Raw genomic sequence first — 18,500 nt, 5'->3', positions numbered from 1 at the left:
AGATATTAATCCCATTTCCTTAAAGTAAAAACTAACATTACAAAATTTTCTAAAAACTAAGTTTCTACAAAGAACAATAGCCTTTAAATACTTGACAAATAAGGTAGGAAGTATGTAGGTTTGATATTTTTCTCCATGTATATCCTGGTTTGTGTTAATGTGAAATTATTTTTCACATTTAAAATCTTTTTATGAATTAACATTTTCAGTGATTTTCAACTGAAGAACAACAGAAGAAAGACACAGTGGTTAAAAAGGAATTATTAAAAAGCAATTAAGATAATAATGCACCAGCTTGAACACAAACTATGGTCTGAATTCCATTATTTATGGAATACAAATTCACAACAGTTTCTGGATATTCACTATACACTTCTTGAAACAACACTTAATTGCATAAAACCAAGAGGGGGGAAAAAGAAGTAATTAAAACAGCTTAAGCTAGGTTTGCAAAGTTAATTTTACTAAAAGTTGCAGCTTTGTTGGTTACCTGAAGTATAGTTTTATAATTGAAATAAACAACAGTCACACAATTACACAGAATTTAAATCACCATTCCAATTTAAAGTTAATGATTACTTTATAACAGAGGGTGCCAAAAACGTATACACATTTTAAGAAAGGAAAAAAAACTATTAAAATTGTCATACTCAATATACACCAATAACAAAAGATGAATACAAGTCATGTCTGACTTCTGCAATTACAAGAGGTGCTCAAAGCGGTTACCATCAGTGTCCAGACACTTTTGATGATGGCGAACTACTGCTTGAGCAACATTGGCCAAAGTGTCCATTTGTATACATTTATTTTGGCACCCCTGGTGTATAGTAGAGAGATACATAATTCCACAAAGATTTAATACATTAGAAACTGATAATAGTGGAAAAATACTAGAAGAAGGGGGACAAATAGCAGTAAATGTTTTGTGTAACATTTTTTGTTAGTATTCTACTTTAGTCCCCATCACCAAATACACACACACACACACACACACACACACAACCAAGTAAGCCATTTGTTTTAAAGCTAGGGAGGAAAGATCACAGCAGACAGCAAAATTATATAATATTCCAAGTGGGTTCAAGCACCTAAAGAAAAGGAGGTTCAGTGGTGGACGGGTGGCTCAGTTGGTTGGAGCGCAAGCTCTGAACAACAGGGTTGCCAGTTCGATTCCCACATGGGCCAGTGAGCTGTGCCCTCCATAACTAAATTGAAGACAATGAGCTGCCATTGAGCTTCCGGAGGGGCAGCCGGGCAGCCGGATGGCTCAGTTGGTTAGAGAGTGCGAGTTCTTAACTACAAGGTTGCCAGTTCAATTCCCACATGGGATGGTGGGCTGCACTCCCTGAAACTAAAGATTGAGAATGGTGACTGGACTTGGAGCTGAGCTGTGCCCTCCACAATTAGATTGAAGGACAATGACTTGAAGCTGATGGACCCTGGAGAAACACACTGTTCCCCAATATCCCCCAATAAAATTTATAAAAATAATAAAATAAAATAAGGAGGTTCAGTAACAGATGTAAAATTGCTCTCTTAAGACTTAGCTATTTGACGAATCAAATATTCATCATAAAAACTATATTTTTTAATTTAAAAATCAAAAGGTGGTTGACCTCCAAATTATAAACTATATGTGCTTCTCTGACTTCAGTACCATTTTGTGATAAGGAGGATAGTATTAGAAAACAGAATGAAGGTCAAACCAGAGTTCATATAATTTACATATATACAAGTTCTTTCCATTTCAGCACTTTTAATTTACTAACTAACTTTCATCCACACTAGCTTGGTAAAGATTCCATAAAAATGACATTTCAACTCTACCACTACCAGAGGTCATTAGTGGTTGTGAGCTGAGATTTTAGACTTGTACATCATACTGTTTATTGCTGTAGGCTGTTTTTTTGTACTCATTTGTAAAGTCGAGGGTTTTTTCCTTAATTAACACTATTAACAGAATCTGCTATAATAAGCCCTGCAAAGTTGAATAGCTATAAGAGAATGAGAGTCCTTAAAATGATGGTGAAAAGAGAGAAATAATTATGACGGACACAAAACGGACAATTTTTTTTAAGTATTGAGGAAATATTAAATGGTTCTTTTACATTTATTAAATATAAAAATAAGAATGGCTTTGAAAGATCACAAATCACTCAAACTGTGACAAGTGCCATGTGATTGTAAGTAACAGGAGCTGAGGAAAAGTGACAATATAATGAAAAACTCTTGCTGGCTAAGGGTTCATCATGAACTTTCACAACCCTTAGTGTAATGTTCACTGAGGGGAAGACAGAAGTTTTCTGGAGAATAGGAGAAATAAGGTGTTGATCAAGCGTTGATTTCAATCCATGAATGATTCCATAGATTTAAGGCATATCCAAATCGCTAAGATATCAAAATGAAGAACAAGGTAGCAATGATATGCCATAGCTGCTAATACGACTTTCTCTATGAATTGCTTGTGGAGATTTTAAAGATGGTGTTACCTTTTACAATGTATTTTCTGTGAACATAAAACTGGTCTGTTAAAAAAATATGAATACACATACATCCATACACATAGAGGTGCTAAAAAAAACGTATACACATTTCAAGAAAGGAAAAAACTGTATTAAAATTGTAATAATACACAATATACACTGATAACAAAAGATGAATACCAGTCATGTGTATACATTTTTTTGGCACCCCCGGTATGTCACATACAAGCGTATGTATTTTATAGATATATAAAATGGTTATGCTTAGTTTTGAGATTTTGGGTGATGAGTTTGCTTTCTTATTTGGTGTAAACATATTCAGGGAGTAAAACACAAGCCTCTTTCAGTCATTTTGGACTCTCAAAATTATTAATTTATTAAGAGCCTTTGGAATTCATCCTGTTCCAAAATGGAAATTTCTGTTGTTTCCCAAATATCTGTGTCCTTTCTCTTCAATTACATGTTGAAGTCCTTCGCAGGCAATGACTGTTTCTAACTATAACATCTAATCTAAACAGTGCCTGTAGAATGAAGAGTTCAAACTACAACCTTAGGTAACTATAAATCAGCATGAACCAACAAACTATATCAACGTTTTGCACAGCATTCATATTCATGCTATATTCTTATTCATTTTTTTCCTAAAGGAGAGACCACAGAGACAAATCATTGGTGAGTTTATCATGTAACTAAAACTAAAAGACAGTTAGCTGGCAGAATCTTTTACGGTTCTACTTCTTTTTTTAAAATTCGGTATCCATTTTCTTCGTTTCTAATGTATTTTTAAGTGTATATGTTTTGCTGTCATATGCTTTAAAGGCATCATGAAAACAGCAGCACATTTCCGAACCTGATATTCAAATTAGAACTTTACTGATTTACATTACTCTAAGAATGTATGTAAAGAGTATCACAGTTTATATAACAAGAACTTCCATTTCAGTGAGAAAACATGAATCCAATATATACAAGTACATACCAGTTAAATGTATCAAATTGTTTATTAATAATAAAATACCATTTTAACGTATTTTGTACTCATACAAAACAACTAACAACCTTTAGGAAAAAAAATCTGAACAGTTTAGCTTTTGAAGCAAGCAGTATATTACGACAAGTAGAAAAGTTCAGTTCATTTGGGGCTGAATTTCAAAGCACATTCATGCTTTCTAGGCCAACAATATAGAATTTTGGATCACTAATGTTAATAATATACGGTCCAAATACATGTCTTATATGCACTCGCAAGTGTACACACACATACGCATCCATTCTATTGTTATTCTCTCCACACCCCCTCCCTGCCTTACTCTGTCTCCCTCTTTCCTTCTTTCCATATGTAGAAATATAGTCCTATGGGCAGACAGACAGTACACGGTAAATTAGTAGGCACTAAAAATTAGTTGTGGAAATTAATAAGACAAAAAAATCATGAAAACACTTACTTCATCAGCCACCATGCACCTGGAAAAAAATTAAAATAAAATCCAATTAATGTCTTAATTATCAAAGTCAACCATTTTAAAAGTTCAGATTAAGGAGCTTGTCACAAAACAGTTTACAAATATGTTAAAGTACTAAGCCCGAGAGAGGTGTGTAGAAGTGTGCATGAGAACATGGGCCAGTGCTGATTTTATAAGACTCTCCAGCTGCCAACTGCATTTGGCTATGTGGGAGCGTCAGAACTTCAGTTGTGCTGTTCCCACTGCCTACCCATGGAGATGGCTAAAATGACCCTTCAAAAATATAGCAAAATAGCAGCGATTGTGCCAACAACTTCCCTCCTTACCATGAAACCTTAAAACTGGTTTTCCCTAGATATTAAAAGAATGCTGGGTTAAAGTGCCAGAAATAAATGTCAACCACATATCAATATGTTCAACATATAATTATATATGAAATACTAGATATGTTAAACCTATTTTCAAGCTGAATTTTGGTTTCTATATTATTTTGCTAAATTTTCTCTATTTTTTTCGTATTAGCCATTAGAAGTCAATTCTATCCACTGAAAATTGAGGTTGGGGGCATAAACTAAGGTCCTAAAAAGAAGAAAAAGCAAAGCACAAAAAGAAAAAAATAACAGGTATGGTCAGGTTAGACATAGTGCGTATACATCACACAGGGAAAAACTAATCTCTTAATTGAAGGGATTTCCAGGCAATTTGAAAAAAATACTGAAATATAAAAAATTGGGATAAAGTCACTATTTCTAGTTTTCTTCGTTCCTTTTTTTTTACCAGTGGTCTTGACATTATATAATTTTATAAGATTTCTTTCAACATAAAACACAAATTAAGAATTTAGTAATAAATACATTATGAAGGAAAGAGTTACAAGTAAAGTGGAATTTCATTCTTGAAAAGAAAAAATATGTCAACTTACCTAATAAGTAGTTTTACGGAAAAATAAAATAGAAATACTTTAACTGAAACTTAAAACATATGGAAGAGTAAAAAATTTACTACATTTTTTTTGCAAACAAGCCTTAAAAGTAGAAATAAAAAAGCAATTACTTTGAAAAACATCATTTATTTCCAGGAAAATTCATGTATATGCCTACTTTTTCATTTTAAAATCCAACTCAAATTTGGAAAAGATGTCCCTTGAAGTGTATGTTATTTATTGAGTGTCTACTATGTAGCTAGCACTGTTTTAAGTGGTGGGGGTACATCAGTGAGTTAAAAAGTCCCTCACAGAGGCTGACCGGCAAAAGACAATAAACAGATAAGCACATGATTTCAATGGAGCTCAGTGCTATTAAAAAAAAACAAAACTAAAACTAAAACAGTGTAACGTGGAGTAGGGAATGCAGGGGAGTGTCTATTTTACAGAGTGGTCAGAAACAGTCTTTATGATAAGGCAATGTGAACAGATTTCAGCAAGACACACATTTAATGAGGAAGGGAAGTACGAGAAAATCAGGAGGAAGAGTAGTCTCAACAACGTTATCAGCAAGTGCAAGGCCCTGAGATAAGATAGTTATGAGTAGTTTTAAAAGGGCAAGGAAGCTAATGTGACTAAAGTGCAGTGAGTCATGGAAAAGAGTTAAAAAAACAAAGAAAAAGTTGGAAAGCACCCGGGGTCCTGACCATGGAAAGCCTTATGAGCAATGGCATGGAGTCTGGATTTTCTTAGAATCCTTGGGAGGGAAGCAACATTTTAACTTTTAAAAAGTTGACTCTGGCTCACAGAGTAAACTGTAGGGGGCAAGAGCAGAAGCATGGAGAGTAGTCAGGAGGCACGTGCAGCAGACCAGGAGGGAAACCATGACCCATGGATGAGTGGAAGGGGTGCAGACGGAGAGAAGTGATCAGCTCCAGTACTTTTGGAAAGCACAGCAAATAGGGCTTGCTGGTCCAGTGGGATGTGGATGTGAAAATGAGAGAAACCAAGAATAAATCTTAAGATACTGACTTAAGTAATTAACTGTGAAAAATGGTTGTAATGCCATTCACTGAGATAAGAAAGGCTGGGAGAGGAGTAGGTCTAGGGATGGCAATCAAAAGTTCAGTGTGAACAGGTAAACTTCATGATAGCTGCTAGATGTCTGTGGGGACAGAGTCCCAGAGAGCAGTTTCCAAGCTCTGGGACTCGCTTGGGGAAGTGCTGGCTCAGGTGGTGAATGACCATCAACTGTGATTGCTTGGCCATCAGCTGTAACCGGTTAGCCAACTGGCTACTGATGTAACTGCGGGACTACGTTGATTGGTTGGTGGGTTGGCAGGCAGAGAAGTGAATGGCCGACTGCGGGTCCTGAGGCTACTACTGCGTGTGTCTCCCCCAGCTGCCAGAGAGAATATAGTGGGGAGCGGGACCAGAGGCCCCGCAGGCCGTCTCGCAGGACAAATGACGCAGCGAGCAGGGTCTCCCACAAGACAATATCCAAGTTGAACTATTAAGTAGGACACTGGATATAGAGTCGGGAATGGTACAGACTGGAGACGAAATAAATGTGAGAGTCATCAGAATGTAAATGGCATTCGAACGAGTGAGGATACAAGGTATTCTGAAACACGGTAACTTGACTGTGGCTTGTTCTCTTCTATGTCCAACTCCAAGTTCCTTAACTTTTTAGAATTAAGCAGGTGCTGAGACCTACAGGCTATTGGATAGTGCTTACAATTCTACTAGGATAACATCAGAGCCAACTGGTCTGCAGATAAATTGCCTTGTGGGTGGCTAACCAACTGAAAAGCAGCATCAGAGCCCTGGGCATAAACAGGGGTGTGGGTCACTGGAACAGAATGGCTTTCAGGTATCTGAAGACCTTCAATCCCTCTGAAATGCTGGAGTTTCCTAATTGAGACAGCTGGGTCTTCCTAGTTTGGAAATTAGGAGAGTTCAAGTAGTTTAGAGAGCATTAGGCTTCCTGCAGGTATCTCTAGTGGGCAGGTTGTCCTTAAGCTTTAAGTACTATGCCCATTCAAACTTCTAGGATTTCTTCTATTAAGGGTAGTTCAGCAATCAGCAACCTGATTTCCAAGGAGCCATCACAGAAAAAACGCTGACCATGTGAGAGGCCCAACATTTGAGAGCAGAATAAGAGTGAATAATCAGAACACAAATCTCATGAAAGACAAGTGTCAGAAAAAAAAAGATAAACACCTGCACAAAAATTATTTGAGCACTTAAGTAAATTCTAATGCACCCCTCTCTCTCTCTCCCTCTCTCTCTTCCTAAACCTCAAAGCCATGATTGTCAAACTAAAAGAAGTAGATGAATTTAAAAAAAAAAAAAAGGAGTCTCATTATTGACACCTAATAAGTAGACTGGAAGATTAAGTGCAAGGATTATCTCAAAGCACAGTGCAGAAAGTTAAACAAATAGAAATATTGAAGGAAAAGAAAAAATACTTGAAGGGTAGATCTTTAAAACTAGTATGTCAAAAATATGTGTTTAAAAGGAGAAGAGACACCACATAAAGGAGAGGTAACAATTAAATAAAAGAAAATATCTCTGAGCTGATGAAACACCTCTAATAGGTAATTGGAAAGGGTAACCAAATTTCAGATTGGATTGAAGAGAAAAGGCAAATATGTAATGATATCCTTATGACATTCATTAATCTTAACAATAAAGAGAAAACCGTATAAGGGTTCAGATAGAAAGAACAATACCCATAAAGGGGGAAAAAAAGAACTGGCTTTGGATTTATCATCAACACTAGAAGCTAAAAAAACAATAGAAGAGATCTATGGGGTGTGATCAAACAATACACTGAATGTTCAAATAAATTATTACAGTAAAAGACACATTGCCATTAATCCCCCTCAAAACACTTCCCGCACTTCGAACACACACACTTATCCCATCGTTCTTGCCACTTTCTGAAGCAGTTCTGGAAGTCCTCTTTTGTGAGTGTCTTTAGTTGCATGATGGTGGCTGCCTCAATGTCCTGAATTGATTCAAAACGTTTACTTTTCATGGTCATTTTGACTTTGGGGAAGAGCCAGAAATTGCACAGTGCCAGATCCAGTGAATAAGGTGGATGAGAACACACTGTAATGTTTTTGACAGAAATGGTCGTATCAGAAGCAAATGTGTGACACGGAGCACGTTGTCATGATGGAGGATGAAGTAAACACACTCACGAGAAAGGACTTCCAGAACTGCTTCAGAAAGTAGCAAGAATGATGGGATAAGTGTGTTCGAAGTGAGGGGGAGTGTTTTGAGGGGGATTAATGGCAATGTGTCTTTCTGTGTAATAATTTTTTTTATTTAAACATTCACCGCTTTGTTTGATCACATCTAGTAGAACTCTTGAAAGGAAATCCGAACTCATGAATGTTACATCCAGCTGAGAAAGGGATGGCAAAAAGATATTTCAGGCTAACCAAGAGCTCCAAGATTACATGATTCAATCAAACCATCTGAAGACAAATACTTAAGAAAATAACCAAACAATAAACAATCTTTAATACAAGTATAGATCAAGATAGAACCAGATAAAAAGGAAATCTGCTAAGCACTTGATATCCATGTGTTTAATGGAAGATGTGTATTACAAATGAGAACTCTCGAAACAGAAGGGGCATATTCTGAAACTCTGAATGTGCAAAAGTGAAGGGTGGTAGCAAAGAAGAGGGGTGCTAAAAGTACAGTTGTGCCCCCTTATCTGCGGCAAATATGTTCCAAGAACCCCAAGGATGCCTCAAACCTCGGATAGTACCGAATCCGTTGTGTTGTTTCCTACACAACATACCTATGATAAAGTTTAAGTTATAATTAGGCAGAGTAAGAGGTGAACAATAAAAACCAATAAAATAGAACAATTATAACAATATACTGTAATAAAAGTTACGTGAATGTGGTCCCTCCCTCCCTCTTTTTGTCTCCATAATTTTTAGATTTTTCACTCCAAATATATTCCTGAAATCCGTGTAACCATCCCTTACTTGCAGGGAGTGGTTTGATGTCCCTTGTTTCAGGGGATCCCTTGCTGAAGTCTTCATATAGGCTCAATGTTTTCTGGCACAACACGTTGCCATCACTTGGAACACGTTTTCTGTTCCTGTTTTCCGCCCACTAATTTCATGCCTTTTCCATCTTAACACAACACTTCTCACGCACTGTGGCTGTAACTTTGGCAGTTTAAGATGTGACAGCAACACTTTTTCCTTCACAATGTCATGGACAGAAGATTCGTTCTTACCTTAGATCTTAGCAACCTCGGCGTAGGATTTTTTCCCCTTCCTTATTAAGTCGAGATCTTTCACCTTTTCATTTAAATGATGCACTTTACAAAGGCTTCTCTTTGGTGTATCTAAATTGCCAGCATTATGACTCTTGTGCTTTGGGGCCATTATTACCTGGTCTTACATTATATTATATAAGACCCGGTCTTATAGTAAAATAAGACGGGTTCTTGTATTAACTTTTGCTCCAAAAGACGTATTAGAGTCGATTGTCCAGGTAGGTCTTATTTTTGGGAAAACACGGTAAGTAAAATAATGGTTACTTGAATATAAGCACTGCAATACCTCGACAGTCGACCTGAAAACTGCGAGGGTTACTAAATGACTGCATGACGGGCAGCATCCACACCTTGGAAATGCTGTACAAAGGGATGACTCACATCCTGGGTGGGATGGAGTAAAGTACTGTGAGATTTTATCACGCTACTCAGAACAGGGCGCAAATTGCAATTTCTGGAATTTTCCATTTAATATTTTTAAGCTGAGGTGGACTGTGAGGTGACTGAAACTGGAAAGCAAAACCTCGGATGAAGCATGGGGACTACGTTATTTACAAAAGTAATTGATAGGTCCGATTTAGCCCATGAAAAATAATTTGCACACTTTTGTTTTCAGGGAGTCAGAATTCTCTTTACAAATGCTGAGTTTTCCTATAGATTACAATAGAAAAAAAAATAGTACTGTAAGAATATTCTGGATTACCTGAATCACTACTTTAAAATCAGCTGTGTGCATATTTGGTGCTTTCTTTTGCGTTTAGGATTGTATGAGGCATATCTTCTCCCCCACACACACCTACACCAAACACTTCTTATTGTGGAATGATGAATGAATAAAGATTTTTTACAATAGTTAGAAGAGAGAAAAATGGAATAATTGACATATCACCTGGCACATAGGGGTGCATGCATGCAGAATGTCATACTCATGAAGAAACTGATGTTTTTTAGCTTCCAAACTATAAACTTTTATTAACAGTAACTACAATAGTCAACATGAAATGAAGAATTTATCTCTTCTTGATCACAGCCATACTTCTACATCTATTTGATACAGATTCCAATAATGCCTCAGACCTGACTTGATCTTTATGTGACAGAAGTGGCCACAGTGTTTCCAAATCAGTCTTCCTTAAAACTGGCCTTGGAATTTGTGGCCGAGCCTGACGTTGCTTTCCCCAAATCCTTTCTTCCTTTTGCCCTCACTAACACAACCCTAGGAGTAGTTATGTGGCACAGTGTGTGACCCATGAGACATTAGTAGAAGTCACTGGGTGGTGATTCTGGGAAAACTTGTTAAAATAGGATCAACTCTGTTGGCAAGTGCTCCTTTTTCATCTTCCTTTCTTCCTTCATCAAACAATGATACTAAACCTGGAACTGGAACAGCTATCTTTTGATCTACCAGGAAGGAAAGGACAAGAAGATTGCAGAGGTGTGGCTCTGACACCTTGGCTTGGGCCACCTAACTCTGAATTTCCCGATGGGGAAAAGGGAAATAGTCCTATCTATTCTAGCAGTTACTATTTGGCTTTTTTAGTCTATGCAACTGGATTCAATTCCCTATCATTAAAAAAGTAAATAGAGGATATGGATACAGTGTAAACATTAAATAGACATGAGGCTATTTCTTTTCACCATAAAATCCAACAGCATTAATTTAATTTCTGCAAAATAACATCATTCATCATATTAAATTAATATTGTTAAATTGAATTGTCTTTAGTTTGTGACTTATTCTTAATTTTGTAAATGTGTTCTCATTTTAAAAATATTTTCTAAAATCTATAGTATAAGGAATTTGGACCTTGCTTGAGGTTCGTATGTATTTAACATAAAACACCTTTAATAAACAATACGGCTTTTGAGCTTTTGGAGAATTTTTTCCTTTGAAATGAGTTTGATGATTACTCAGGTAAGAGGACCTGGTTGAGGGTGAGGTAGAGGCATTCATTTTGAATCCAGCCAATATTTTAATGTGCCACCATGTCCTTCTCCATGTAATCTTTACTGCACATCTCTCGTCTTCTGCCTTACAGTCTTCACCCGGAAAGGACTTCTACCATAAGATAAGTAACATAAGTAACATTTACTACACCTACTTGCTTATATGTTTGTCTCTTACTCAGACTAAAAGCCTAGCACTGTGCCTGGTACTCAAAGGTATATGTGGTGAATAACTAACAGGTATATGTGGTGAATGACTAAATGAATAATGTGTTCTTGGTGGTTATTGAAGTTAAAAAACAATTTTGATACATACTTGCCCTAATTCACCTCAACATTTCCACAAGATGGAGTAGAGACTAAAATAGAAGTGCTGGGTTTTATTAACATAGAATTCAATAAATCCAAAACCCAGACCAAAATGGAATTCATAACCAAAAGGACAGTGTCCTGCTGTATTTAAGAGACGCTTTCAGTTTGTAATAAAACTATTTGACTTATTTCTCCACTTACTCATTAACATTTAAGTATCAATGATGTACATATCTTTATTAACAAAGCAATTTTAATACTATGGATCATTTTTATTATTTGTAAAATCACTTTAGACTAGATGAGGCAGACCTGACTTACTTCTTAGTCGCTTTTTATATAAACTGTATTTTTGTTTGTAATTCCAAAATATTCTAATGAATGCTATTGTCTCATTAAGCCCTAAAATTTCTCTACTCAATTGCTGCAGGAATAATCAACCTTTCTGACCGGCAGCTTTATAAACAAGAATAAATAATTGTATAAAAGCTAATATGTGATATAATGGCCCAGTGGGAATTATTATGCATCCCGAAAACAATAATAATTATCTCAAAACAGCCGAGATACCTTTTTTTAACCATCTAGAAAGGATGCAGAGATTATTTCCTGTTTTGCTCTTTATTAGTAAAAGATATAGGGCAATTTTTGGCTAATGAAGTTAGACTAATGAAGCAAAATATTTTCAAGATATAAACAAGCATTAAGGACTAGTTTTAATTTTTTTTTTTTAAAGCTCATGAACAGAAAAAGCAATTCTTTTTAAAACTTCACTTGGTTTTTGGTATACACAAAGGATTTGTTTATAGTATCCCACATCTCTTATATACCTTGAAATTATCACAGGCTTTTATGTCCTTCCTGTATGTAACTGGTGTTTCATAATGGGCAAAACAACTGAAACAAAACACTCAATGTTATTTTAACTTGTTTTTCAAAGTCATAACATGCAGCAGATGTAGGTTGCTTCACCTAAAGTCTTTTCCCTCTTCCTCCTCTGTTAACAGATCTAGAATTCTTTGGGTTTACCTTCCATGTGCTTCTGAACGTTGGTGGATAAGGATATATTCTCTGGCAGTGCTTAGGGTGCAGAGTAGACAGATGACATGAGTAGACTGCTGAATTAACCAGCTTGGAACCATCCCACTCCTGGATTTCTTGTTATATATTAATTCTCCTTAGTGATTAAGCCATTTTCAGTTGAGTTTCTATTCTTGCACTGCATCCTACTGGAAACTGTATTTATAAAACCAGTTTAAAGTTAATCACATTTTCTAAGACTTATAACAGATAAATTTGAAGCTACTATCCTCTGTAACTCCCCTACATCCATTGCCAATATTTACTTACTGGCAGTGAACACAGTTATTTGGTTTTTACTGAACAGAACTTATCATCACCATCATAACAACAAGATAGTTTTTATGGTTATCATTCCATTTACAAAGTACTCCCTTACCTCATTTGATCACACCTCAGCTTAGCTGGCTTAGTCATGTCATAAAATGGATGCGACGAAGAAGCTCGATATACAGGTCTAAGATAGTTTAAATTTTATGCTTGCAAATAAGAGCTGTGCTTTAAGCTTTTCCAGAAATGCCGCAAACTGAGTTGATCACAACCAAAATATACAGTGCTGTTTTGCAGCTTTTCAACAGAAATTTCTAACCCAAGGGTAAGAACCACAGACTCAAATTGATTGTTTAAATAATCCTTTTAGAGAGTCAGAGGAAGTTGTGCAGATGTACCTTGTTGTCACCTGCTAAACATTAGCCACCGCCCGGAAGGATAAGGAGCCCCTTGGCTTTATTATCTCTGACCTGTATTTTTTTTCTCAAGGTAAACTCAGTGAAGGCTTTGGCAGTCCTTCAAGGCATTATTCACGGAGGTCTGGCCACACTCCAAGTTTGTTTGTGACTTTTTACCTCTGCTCCTGTTCTCTGTGCCTGGCCTTTTAAAGTCTGAGTGTTAGAAACAGCTCCCTGTGCAGTGGTCACGGCTCAGGGGTATTAGGTCAGAGGAGGAGTGAGTCACTGGGGATGCAGAGCCCCCTTCCTGGAGAACATGCTGCTGAGACAACTCACACAGGGTCCGCTGCTCAGGGGCGCTCCCCCATCACCTGAGGCCCTGCTCTAGTAACTCTTCCGGGCTCTTTCTGGTCACCAGCAGGCCAGGCCTCCTTTCCTTGGCTTCCTTAAGACAACGCTCTCCTGATTTCCCGCTTCCCTTTCTAACCTCAGTCTCCCCTGCTCCAGCCTCTGTCTTCTGCCCAGGATTACAGCTGTAATCCTTTTGCAACACCCAAAACGATGTTCTTTATGGAGCTTAATTAACTCAGAACATTATTTTTGCCATGTGAGAACTGTAGATTATTCACAATGAAAGGTGGAACTGGAAAGGGAAGAAAGCCTCCCAGGTCCCAGTGGGTTCAGCTGTGCGGGGTGCCTTCCCAATTCCAGCAGCACACATGCCAGGCTCTTACCGATCCACTTAACGTGGGTCGCAGCCTACTTCTAATTGTATTTTAAAATATGGTGTTGCATTAAACATCAACATATAGCTCAGAACAATAATAGTCATTTGTAAATAAAATTAGAGAGACTAATTGGACATGCGGAGAACTACCTGGATATGTGCAAACAGTAGGCTGTTATCTCCCCAACGTGTCACGTCTGTTCATCTTACTATTGATACACAGGGGCCAGATCCGGCTGATCTACTGTCTGTATGTGTGTTGGCGGTTTTTAATCATTTGAAATGGATTTTGTTTACCTTCCACGGGCCACTTAGCTAGTCTGATTAACTTTTTATAGTGAGTGTGGGGGTGGGACATGGGAGCAGAGATGGGGGGAGGATGGGCAGTGATTGGAGCTACACAGTCTGTTTCCAAATTTTGACCAGTTCTTTAAAAAATGTTATTTTTTCATCAGGATGAGAGAAAAATAGTATAAATAATTTAGGGGACCCTATCGGAATACTTTAAAAACAATTAGAACTCTTCCTTGTATTGAATGTGTTTTTTAATCACTAAAAACTATACTTTTTTCTTATGATGACAGCTATCTGTATTCATTTATTTAATTTGGAAAATGCAGACAAGGAAATGGAAGATGTAACACCTTTAATTCCATCACCTAGACACAATCTTTGTTACCTTTCCATTTGTTTTCTACCATATGGCATCATAGTATAGATCCCATTTGTAATTTGTTTCTTTCACAAAGCACTACTGTTAGTATCCTTTGATATCAATAAATACTTATCTAAAACATAAAAAAGGAATCCTCAAAACTCCAGCCTTCACTTCCATGAAACAACCGTTAAGGCCAGCCACACACCCGGGGACAGGCTCCTATGTTTCTGTAAAATTGGCAGAAATAAGCTGTTTGAAATTCTTTTTCTTAAAGAGCCCTCCCAAATTTTATAAGCTTTAGGTCGCACAAAATCTGGATTTATCCCTGGTGTTGAGTCCCTTCCTTTCCTGTTTCCATTCATCCAGCAAATATTTTTGAATGTTTATTACAGGCCACATGCTGCTCTGGGCTCCGGGGATCTGCCCATGAACAGAACTCAGAGAGAATCTGCTTTCCTGCAGCTACTTCTGTGACAAGGAGAGGTGAACAGGAAACATACGAAGCAAGTAAATTATATGGCATGTTAGAAGGTGACAAGTGCTGAGGAAAACAGTAGGGAAGAGAATAAAGGAGATGGAGAACTGGGCAAAGGGGGAAGGTCAGGGAGGATTAAAATGGCGGGTCCGGTGGGTCCTCACCCAGAAAAGGACACTGTGCCAAGACAGAGCCCTTTTTTATTTCCCAGATCACGTATATTATACATCCTTTTAGTTACGTCAGCTTCACAAGCAACTTGTGAGTTCTTCAAAATGAAACACTGCTTTTCAAATTACATAACTTTATAGGCTCCCTACACTGCTGTAGATAAAAGGTCTGTGTTTTATACCTGGTTGATGTGATGAATAAAACGGCATTATGAAGCTTCATCTCTAAACAGGATTAAATACATAAAGGCCCCAAATAGTTTAAAATTTTGTTTTAAATGCAGTTTTGCTGCTAACAACTTAATGGTCCCGCTAATATGAGATTAACAGATTTTAAATGGAAATTAGGGAAACAGTTGTCCTGATTCCTTGACCCTTTTACAATGATCTACAAGAAATTCTATAACCTTGATTTTAAAAACCCACAATTTAGGACTTGTCTAGCAGGCACAACCACAGGTGATAGACATAGGTGATAGAATCTGATACTTGTCAGGACTCCGGAAGCACACGTTTGAATGACACAGACTCCCATCTTCAAAAGGAAACAAATCCATCAACATAATACAATTTCTCCCAACCTAAAAACTGGTGGCACTTTGGAATAAGCCTGTTTTAAAAGGTGTATGTTTATGCATAGGTTTGTACATAAAAACCCTGGAACGATACACAGCAGGATGTTAACAGCACTCATTTTGGTGCTTATCTGTGCCTTTTAACTTTTCAACTAAGCACACATACTGCTTGAATACAGATACAATGTGCTTTCCATGCTTCCATATTTAACCTTCTCTTCTGCCTGTGCAATCTCAGGTATAATCCTCACTCCTAAACTTTACTGAACAGTGTCACAAAACAAAATCCCTTTAGAGACCTTTTTTGCAGGGAGTATCTAGGTCTTAACTAGCTTTAGTTTCAAATATCGGCATGCACTGTATGTCATAATAACTTCAGGATTGCCACCAAAAAAAGTCCAAAACGAAGTTTTAAATGTGGTCTGGAGCATACACTGAAAGCCTTAGGTACAGATTTAGGACTTGTATATGGGTGGTACTTCAAACTATGAGAATAAATGATAGCTTTAGGAATTTAGGTGGAGCACGAAGAGAAAGGAACTAAAGACCGAACACTGAAGAGGGTGAGCAAGAGGATGACCAGGGAAAGGGGCAGACATGTGAGCTAGGAGGAGAATCAGGAGTAGCTAGGCGGCCAGGGAGCTTTACGGGAAGTAGCTGTTCTATACTAAAATCCTAAACGCTTTGCAAAGGCCAAGGTAGATGAGAGCTGAAGCTGAAGGCTTCCTGACTACATGTACTTGTCATTTGCCAAAGCAGTGACAAACAAGGAATTTTTTTCCTAATTTTCAATCTCCATTTTTTCCTTTTCTTTTTCATGTTACATGTCAGTATTATGTTATAATACTACATTGTACACTTTTGGGATTTTACATAAGATCACAAAATGATATGTTATTTGTTTCATATATTATACATGTATTGTATGTATTTCTAGAAGGCTCCATAAGAAATGGGTAACTTTGTTGGCCTCGAGAGCAGCCAATATCTGGGACACCCTTGAGGTACATGGATTGAAGAGAGACTTGCCACTTTTGCACCTCTTGAATCATGCACCTATGAATGCATCTCCAATTCCAAAATTAATTGCTAAACAAATAAAAGAAAGGCCATTTTATCATGTTGAAGTTTTATAGTTATGGGGAAAAGTATTTTACAACATTGTTGTGGCTGAAAAACAATGTTATGACTTGGTCCTCTGACTCCATGGTCCCTGTGGCTTGGTTTGTAGGGGAGACTGGGTGGAGTTTATTAAAGTAACATTAAGTTAGCTCAGGTCAAATATACCGTACTACAAAGGGGTACGGTATATAGGATAGTATGTCATCAACTAATTATGTGTTAAATGGTTGGTTAGTGTTAATGGACAGATTACATATGAATATCCAAAAGGTCAGTATTCTCCCTGTGATAATTAGCCCACATCGGAGAAAGCATGCATGAGAATAGATTAAGCAGATTCTGTTTTCAGGTACGAAGTCCTGAACCCTGTACTTATGATTCAGAACACATTTAGAGTGGTCATATTATATATGTCGTCCTCATTAAATTCTCAGTGTAATCATAATATTCTCTTGGAGAGTTTTGCTGTTTTCTTTTTACAGACATCATTTATTCAAAAGAGATACGGGTGTTAATTACAGAAAAGGTGGCTTTATTAATATCAAGAAATTGGAGAAGAGCTTCAGGTTAAACACAAATTGTTCAGTTCTATGAGTCTTGGATTAAAAATTTAGCTTGTATGTAAAATGATTCTCAGAAATGTATAATGTTTAGTTTCCTCTTTTCTAACTGTATGAGAATTTGGGTTAAAAAATAGCAAATACTGAGCCTGTGCATCCAAAGATATGGCTGCTGCAAACACTGGAGTATGTATGTCTTGATATTGTAAGTAGGTCATTAACATAAGGCGCCTCATGGTTTTGGAAACAACTCAGCGAATGAAAAGTTGCTTTTTAATATCTGCAGCGAAACTGGATAAATTATAATGCAAGCAATTAACAATGAATTCGGAACAAAGTATATTATTTATTTTTTGTAACAATGGAAAACTAAACTGCTTGCAAAATTCAGATAGAATTGCCTAACTGTTGGCATACTAGACCAGGTTTGGCAAATGAAATGGATATTCATTAATGAAGGAAGTTTCCTTTTTCGCTATAGGTTAATGTCCCTACAACTTGGATTGTTCTTGCCATTTCTCACGGGAGAAAAAGCTATTTTTATTTCCATGGACAACGGTGATTATGGGCAGTCCTTCGCTTACAAAGTAGACTGAAGTTTCATCCAGATGTGGTATAAAATTTCTATGGACTGAGAAATTGTCTGAGCCATATTTTCCCTTTATAAATTATGGTAGCACATTAAGGTCTCCATTAGTCATCTTGTTTTTTCCTCCATTAGTCATCTTTCTTGTTTTTTTCTCCCTGTTGACTCCTTGCCCATTATTCAGGTTTCCAACATGTTCTACAGCTACTGCCCTATTTTTAATCTGTTTTTCCTCCCCAAATTCCTTTCTAATTACTCTATATCTGTTGCCTCCATTTTTTACTACCCACAATCCCCTTCACCACTTTTGCGTAATACTTGCAGGTGAGCAGTCAGGTGGTCTTTCAGCCCCTCTCCCTTTGCAACATCTTCCTGACACCTGACACTGTTCACCATTTACTGTTGTGCATGTGTTTCCCGGCTTCACAGACCCTGAC

The 18,500-nt window shown here is 37.1% G+C and overlaps 1 protein-coding gene across 2 annotated transcripts in view; it reads right to left on the bottom strand.

The window, feature by feature from the left end:
• ZRANB3 (zinc finger RANBP2-type containing 3) overlaps window positions 1-18,500 on the bottom strand; it is a 187,547-nt gene that overhangs the window by 106,275 nt on the left and 62,772 nt on the right. For both annotated transcript variants that reach the window (XM_033111716.1, XM_033111717.1), the window contains exon 3: window positions 3,932-3,950. In XM_033111716.1, coding sequence (XP_032967607.1) covers window positions 3,932-3,950 — 19 coding nt within the window. The remainder of the gene's footprint in view (window positions 1-3,931; window positions 3,951-18,500) is intronic.

This window comes from Rhinolophus ferrumequinum, chromosome 8 (genome assembly GCF_004115265.2).
Source record: "Rhinolophus ferrumequinum isolate MPI-CBG mRhiFer1 chromosome 8, mRhiFer1_v1.p, whole genome shotgun sequence".
Classification (NCBI taxonomy): Eukaryota; Metazoa; Chordata; class Mammalia; order Chiroptera; family Rhinolophidae; genus Rhinolophus; species Rhinolophus ferrumequinum.
Note: the sequence above shows the minus strand (reverse complement) of the source record. Positions and strands in the feature narration are given on the sequence as shown.